General features: G+C 51.2%; 1 protein-coding gene across 1 annotated transcript; it reads right to left on the reverse strand.

The window, feature by feature from the left end:
- Positions 1-213: 213 nt before the first annotated feature.
- On the reverse strand, positions 214-5,157 carry Rgs16 (regulator of G protein signaling 16). Its single transcript, XM_041663118.1, has 5 exons — positions 5,000-5,157; positions 4,529-4,639; positions 3,826-3,887; positions 3,379-3,545; positions 214-1,982 (listed from the first exon to the last, which is right to left on the reverse strand). Exons 1-5 carry the CDS (start codon positions 5,041-5,043, stop codon positions 1,758-1,760), a joined length of 609 nt encoding a protein of 202 aa, XP_041519052.1. The 5' UTR covers positions 5,044-5,157; the 3' UTR covers positions 214-1,757.
- Positions 5,158-7,195: the final 2,038 nt, after the last annotated feature.

Genomic DNA, 7,195 nt, shown 5'->3' on the forward strand with positions numbered 1-7,195 from the left:
GGATGGGGTGACCCAGACGGCAATGGGCAGAAGAGGCAGAGCCTGGCTGGTGTTTGTCGACTGTCCCCCAAATCTCAACCCTTGCATGCCTTCAGCCAGCTGCCCCATCCTGTTGCACCCTCAACCTACAGAATCCACAGAGGCCTCTGACGTCACAGGCCCTCCCTACTTCCCCGGACCACCTTCTCAACCACACGGTCCTTGGAAACGGGATGGTATTCTTGCGTTTTATTTTCATTTCTTACAAGAACATGACACGCTCAGACAGAAAAATGGGGATTGTGTACACCGCCGATAAAGGAACCCAGCTCCCTTGGTTAACAATAAATAAATATTAAAACGGTGGGGTGTCCCCCTCCCCCACAGCCCTCAGTGGTTCCCCAGGCTTGCAGAGGTAGAGTCAGGTGGGGAGGAGGCACAGCCAGGCCAGCACTCCAGCTGAGTTTCTCCAGTGGAGGCCAACAAGCCACAATAAATAACAACAGCGACAATATTAGCTGAGACAATCAGCACGACACAATGTAACAATATATTATACTTAAATACTGTTCTTCTGGGGAAGCTTCAAGTGCAGAGAGAACAATGTTGGCAACCTGGGTCTCCACTGCCAGTTTGGTCTCTGGTGCGGGAAGTCCCAACTTAGACTGTTTGGTCGGTAAGACCCAGAGGTGGTAGTCAGGTTGATTTTCCCCAGCCCCCACTCTTCCAAGCAGCCCCCCAATACTCCCTGGCTTCCCTTCCAGAGCTATCTTGGTCCCTGGCCTACCTCTCCCCTACCTACAGTGGGTATCTCCTGTCTACAGGAAAGAAACACAGGCTCCCCTTCCACCAGGGGGCATCTCTTGTTCCCAGGCTCATAGGCACAAAGAGAACTGATTTGATTTCAGTGAGACTTTTAGGCTCCTCCCAGTGATGAATTTTCTATGGCCCTTTCTCCCTCACTCAGTTGCTGGACCTAAGTGCTATCCCGGGTGTCTGAAGGCTCTTCCACCCACTTCCCTCCACTTCGACCTCATCTCCCAAAGCGATGCAGGGCTCAATAAGACCTTCCAGTGAGCCCTGTTCACAGGTGGACCCTGCTGCCACCGACAGGCCACCGAGAGCACCCAGTCTAGGGTCACACAAGCAGAGTGGCTGCTTTTCCAGGACTCGTTACTGACCTGGAAAGGGACTCACAGGCCAGTTTTTTTGAGGTATAAAAATCTCATTTGGGGCAAGAATCATTCTGACTCATTGACCCTCATGAGACTGCAAGAATGAACACAGGAATGTTAAGAAGCCTAAGCTAGGGGACCCTGGGTATCTCTGGGAAGGCAAGCACAAAAGAGGGAGGTTCCCCTTTCATAGCTTTTTCTAGGCCCAGTCCAGGAACAAGGACATCAAGATGTGAGTGACCAAAGCCAACTATCTTGAGGACGAATCTCCAGCTCCTGCTCTCAAGGTTCCCAACTGCCCCAGCATGCCTCTGGGCCCTGGTGGGAAGAACGGGACTGCTGTGCCACCTTCCCTAGAGCGCCCCACACAGCCCACTTGTCAGCCCTCGGCCACAGGTCCTGGAAGTGAGGAGCCTCTCCCACACTGAGTCCACCGCAGTATCTAGGAAGAGGGAGTGCTTCACGCCCAGGAGGCAGGAACGTGCATCCCTTCACTGTCCTCTGGCACTTGTTGGGCAGAACCGGCCTCCCACACAGGGCAGCTGCTTCAGGGACCGCTGACTCCACCTCTCTTCCTGCTGGTTTCTTTGCTGCTGTGGAGGCTCAACTGTGTGAAGGCTCAGCTGGGCTGCTGCTGGATGTAGAGGTGGAGGAGGCGACTGAGGTTTGGGCGGCCAGGTCCCGGTAAGCAGGTGACTTGAGGAAGCGCGGATAGGAGTCCTTCTCCATCAGGGTGCGAGTCTTCCCCTGAGCCACATCGAAGCAACTGGCAGTGGGGGCCTGAAGATTTATCCTTGTCAGCTCTCGGGTCTCATGGTCTATGTTCACCTGTGGGAAGCAAAGCAGGCGCAACGGTGAGGGAGCGAGCGGTAAGGAGGGGCGGAGCCAAGACGCCGGCAGGCAAGTGAGGTCAAGGAAAGAATACCAGACACTAAATAAAGAGGGAGTCTCCCTTCTTAAATTTTTTAAAAATTTTATTTACTTTTATGTATTTGTATCTGCGTAAGTGTGTGTGCCACACGTGTGCAGAAGCCTCTGGAGACCTGAAGAGAGGGTTGGATCCCCAGGACTGGAGTTAAAGGAGGTTGTGAGCTGCCATGCTCCTGATGGGATATAGGAGTTCTGGAGTTCTAGTGTGGGGTGGCCTATGTCCTCTGTAAGAGCAGCAAGGGCTCTTAAGCACGGAGCCATCTCTCTAACCCCACCAGCTCCGGGACAGTTCACATCAGACCCAGGGATTGGTCCTCTGAGCTCTTGGGATTAGCATGAGGTTGTGTTCTGCCAGAGCCCTGCTCCAAGCCACCACCTCCGTGCTGACCTATGCAGTAATTCCTACCTGCTTTTTCCTCCCCTCACTCCCAGTCTAACCTCGCAGCTGCTATACTGAGCCCACTCGTTCAGGGAACACCTTAGCTTCCTCCTCTCCGTGTCATTCAAAAAAAAAGCTAGGATGAGCACATCTGGCCACCAGCCACACGCATGACCTCATGTCCTACTGTCTCGCTGCTGTTCACTGCGGCAGGATGTCCTTCCCTCTCTTGATCCTTACACCCCCTGTTTCGTGTGCTGTTTCAGCCACTTCCTAACTCCATTGTGTGCACTGTCCATACCCCACCCGGCTTATATTGAATTGGTTAACTGACATCTTCTCCCATTAGAATATAATTCCATTAGAAATTTGTTTTGTTCATTGCTATATCCTCTGAGATCATAGAAGAGCCTTGCATGTAAGTGATACTTAAGAAATCTCTATAGATGATTGATGGGAAATATAGAAGCAGTCAGAAAACAAGATACAAAAACATGGCATTGCTCAGGTATGCCCACCAGGTGGCGCCACTGCTACTGTGCCGATACCTCCAGGAGAGAAAGCTGAATTGCAATTTAAAAAAAAAAAAACTGTCCCCAAAGTGGGGAGGCAGGTAAGCCAGGTTACCCAAAGTTCTTGTTCCTCCAATTGATGTGCTGAGGTTCCCCAAAAATAACTAATTTACAAATATAGGTATATAGAGAAGGCAAAACCCTGCTGTCTTGTCCTGTGCCACCATGAGTCACAAAGCTAGCATCTGGTCACTGAGGTCCTACCCTACCCCTCTGCAAACAAGAAGATTGCTGTACTGCAAAACCTACTCCTTTCCCCTCACTGGCCCCCACTGGCCCTGATCTCAGTTGGGAAGAGGCAGGAATGGTCTGGGGGAGTCACGGCCAGTGCCAGGACACTGACCTCTTTAGGGGCTTCACTGCAAATGTACTGGTCAAAGATGCGGTGAGCCCTGGTGGCCAGTTTGGTGGCTGATCGGATCTTCTTGAACTCCTCACAGGCCAGCCAGAACTCCAGATTCTCCTCGCTGAACTCTGTCTTTAGGAAAGCGTGGAAGGCAGCCACTCCATCTGGTGGTGAGGAGGAGAGAGGAGACAGGTCAGATTAGGGGGCAGCTGGGAATAAAGGAAGGAAAGACAGCAACTGCCGCTAATGGCTCTATTTTTAGAAAGTAATTTTCCTGAACAAGGCTCTGCTTTGTGTTCTGAATGGAGGCTGACACACTGGGGGACCGGGATTATTATTACTACTACTATTATTTTGCCCATGGTTTTCAGCATCCCTGGGACAAGCTCCAAGCACGTGAGCACACACGTGCCTTCCACAGGCAGACAACAGGGTCCTACTTACTCTTGCTGCTCAGCAACAGATCAAAGGATTCTTTCCATCCCAGAACATCTTCCGAGAAGATTCTGCCAAGAGAAGGGGAAAGAGCAGAGATTCTTAAATTAATTTTTTAAGTCAAGAAAGGCATCCTAGGCAGAAGCTGATGACTATCAGAACCAGCCTCTCAAACTCATATGCAGTCAGAGTAGTGATGTTATGTAATAGGCAACTGGGCATCCAGCGGTTGATGCCAGGGGCCCTTTAGTCCTCAGCCAGTATCCCTAAGGCTCCCTCCCTCTTCTGTAACCAAAAATGATTCTATTCCCCAGATTCTTGGCTTTGATTTTCACACCTCTCCAGTGAAGCTAGAGCTTCGCAGAAATTCTACCTACAACCCCAGAGCCTAGCACACCACCTGTACTGCTGGTGTTCAATTAAAAGGGGGGGTAGGGGGCTCCCAGGCAAGGTGCTCTCTAAATGGAAGCAGACTCTGTCTTAGCCCTGTGTTCAAAGAGAGAATGTCCTGCATGCAGACATCCGCTGGGGTCGGCAAAACCCGGCCTCTGCCAACCGCTCCATGGAGCTGGGAAGCCACAGCACAGCAGAAACAGTCTCATTAAAATTTGCAGGGAGGGTGGCTTAGGGCCCCGCTAGCCTGTCTCCTCCTGATTTCCCTCGCAGGTTTCCTCCCATCTAGAACCCCAGGGCTGGCAAAAACAGGACTTACCTCTCTTTGCTATGTTTACTGGCCCACTCGAACTTGTTAACACCACCAGTATCGGAGCTCAGCTCCGATTTATGGAGAAAGATCCCCAGACGCGTCTTGAACTCTTTGGCTCTGAAAGACAAACCATGAGCACGTAAGGATTCTGTTTGCTCTGCGAGCACAGAGAAGTTTGTGGCGGCGATGGCTGAGGAGTCCCACAAGAACTAACTCCACCACCCGTAGTTCAGTCTCAGAAGCGTGAGTACACCCGACCATTCCCCCACCGCCCTAGAAGCTTTTCTCACTAGAGTCTTCAAAGTCTAGGCTACAACAGCAGCCCTCGAGTTGTGCCCTGATAGGTCTTAACACTTTGGGGGCTTTTAGGCACTGCAGTCGCTTCCCGCTGTCCCCTCTACCCAACTTTCCAAGCCTGCCGGCCGGTAGATTCAAGACTTTGTCGTCGGGACAGCTAAACAAACTCTCTCCTCTTACCTCTCCAGGCAGGAGTTGGGGAAGGTAGCCAGGGTGCGGCACATGGTTGCGGGCGCAGGACAGCAAGTCGTGGGGAGGATAGTGGCGGGCTCCGTAGGCCACCGGAGGGCGAAGAGGGAAAAGCGAGGCTGTTGCAAGTACCGGACTGTGCAGATGGGGTCCGTAGAAAACCACACGGCAGGACCACGACTACCAAGGACTTTTATCCCCGAGGGGCGGGGCGGGGCCGGGAGTCGCTGGCCAATAAGAAACTGGGGCCGAGTCTTGCGAGGGAGGAGGCGGGGCGGGGAGCCTGACAGGGCGGGGCGCGACTGGCAGCCCCTAGGGCCTCCTTCCCAGCGCACGGGGCTGTCCCCACCCCGGAGGTCTGAGACTTAGGGTGCCAGGAGAGGAGGAAGGCTTGAAGACGAGACGCACACCCACAGATTGCCAGGGCGGAAAAAAGCCGCCGACCTCTAGTAAAAGCAGGAAAAAACGATTCAGAAGTGTCAGAGAGGTTTTGTGGGGGTGGCGGGTCCCGGTGGCACTTTAAGAGATCACAGGAGAGACTGAGTTTCTAGGGTCACAGGGGACAGGAGCACAGGGTGCATTCCAAGAAAAAGTACATCACCGTTATACTGAACTCTCTCAGGTCGGAACAGGCACCATTCCATGTGTTCCGAAGTTGACGGGAGCTAAGTGAGCTATTCAGCCTACCGCCATCGCCTCCGTTTAGCAGATGAAGGATCAGAGAATCAGAAAACGAGAGACTTGGCAAAGATCAGAGTTGGAAACAGCAGGCATAAAGGAAAACATTTATTTAACACTATTATAACAGAAACCTTTGCAACTATGCTAAAAAGGTTTAATTGCTCTGAGTTCTATAGTTATAGGGTAAATATTAGTGCCTGGATTTATATTTGAAAGCAAAAAGCAAGCAGAAACAGCTCTGTAACTGGTGAGTGATCCTGAGGCTAAGCAGCTTCGAATTCAGTGCCCCCATCTCTGAAATGCTAATAAATATGAGCTGCTCCTCACCCTCCCATAAAGGCTCCAGTCTTCCCTATTGTCCCTGGGCTCCCTCTGAGATCACATCTAAGAGACAGCAGCTGAGGTTAAGGGTAGATATTTGTGGGGTTTCAGATCCTGGTTCTCCCGTATCCTGATGAGAGACCTTAGGCAAACTTCATCTTTCCCAATGCTTCCCTTTCTTTGTGTCTAGGGTTTAGACAGCTCTACACTTATTTCATGAGGCGGTGTGGGCACTCAGGAAGGTTTCTGCTGCCTGGACTTCCCCAGGAAACATTCTTCAGCAATGGCATGAGTATTGTGGGGGACAACCAAACTGGGAGGGAAGACAGGCAGTGAGACCAAACAATGAGAGTGATGTCATGCCATTTCAGAGAGACCCCCAGAGGGTCTTCAAGGGTGCTCTGGGGTTGTGTTGGACCTTTACAGATGCCTATTTCTGAAGCCAAATAACGGATACCTGGCACCAGGTGTCTCCTCTGTCAAGAGCAACAACAAAGAGCATGCCACAGATGGTGGCCACAGCCCGAAGAAGGAGACCTGGGTGCCGTGCCAAAGTACTCACATCAACATGTAAGGTGTTTGGAGCAAGACTTAACATGTGATCGGCTGTCTATAGGCCGGAATTCTAGACAGTCAGGAAAATGATGTTTTAGAATACAGATTTCCAGACTGAGGGGCCACTGATAGTGACACTGGGATTTGTCTCTACTGCATGTACCGGCTTCTTGGGATCCTATTCCCCATGGATGTAAACCTTGCTTAACCTAGATGTAATAGGGAGGGCCTTGGACTTTCCACAAGGTGGGGTGCACTGCCCTCTCTTAGGATTGGAGGGGGTAGGGTGGGAGGGTTTGTGGAGGGAGAGGGAGGGGAGTAGGAGGAGGGAAGGAAGTAGGAATTTGGAAAAGTTTAAATAATTTTTTAAAAAGCTTTAGAATTCAGAAGTATATTTCTAGCTATATTTTTATAAGCTTAAATGAAAATAAAAGTTTCATAACCAAAGAGGAAAAAAAAAGAATACAGATTTCCATCTCATAGGGGTCATCTCCAGAGTTACAGTCTTCAGCAAGGCCTGCTCTGTGCTCAGTGATATAAAGGACTAAGGGAGGAGTGGAGGGAGTGGCCTGGAGATGCAGCTCAGTGGTGGAGCATTGCCTAGCAAGCACAAGACCTGGATTTGGTCCC

The sequence above is a fragment of the Microtus oregoni genome, unplaced genomic scaffold (genome assembly GCF_018167655.1).
Source record: "Microtus oregoni isolate MIOR12 unplaced genomic scaffold, Mior012 000013F_ref0000133, whole genome shotgun sequence".
NCBI lineage: Eukaryota > Metazoa > Chordata > Mammalia > Rodentia > Cricetidae > Microtus > Microtus oregoni.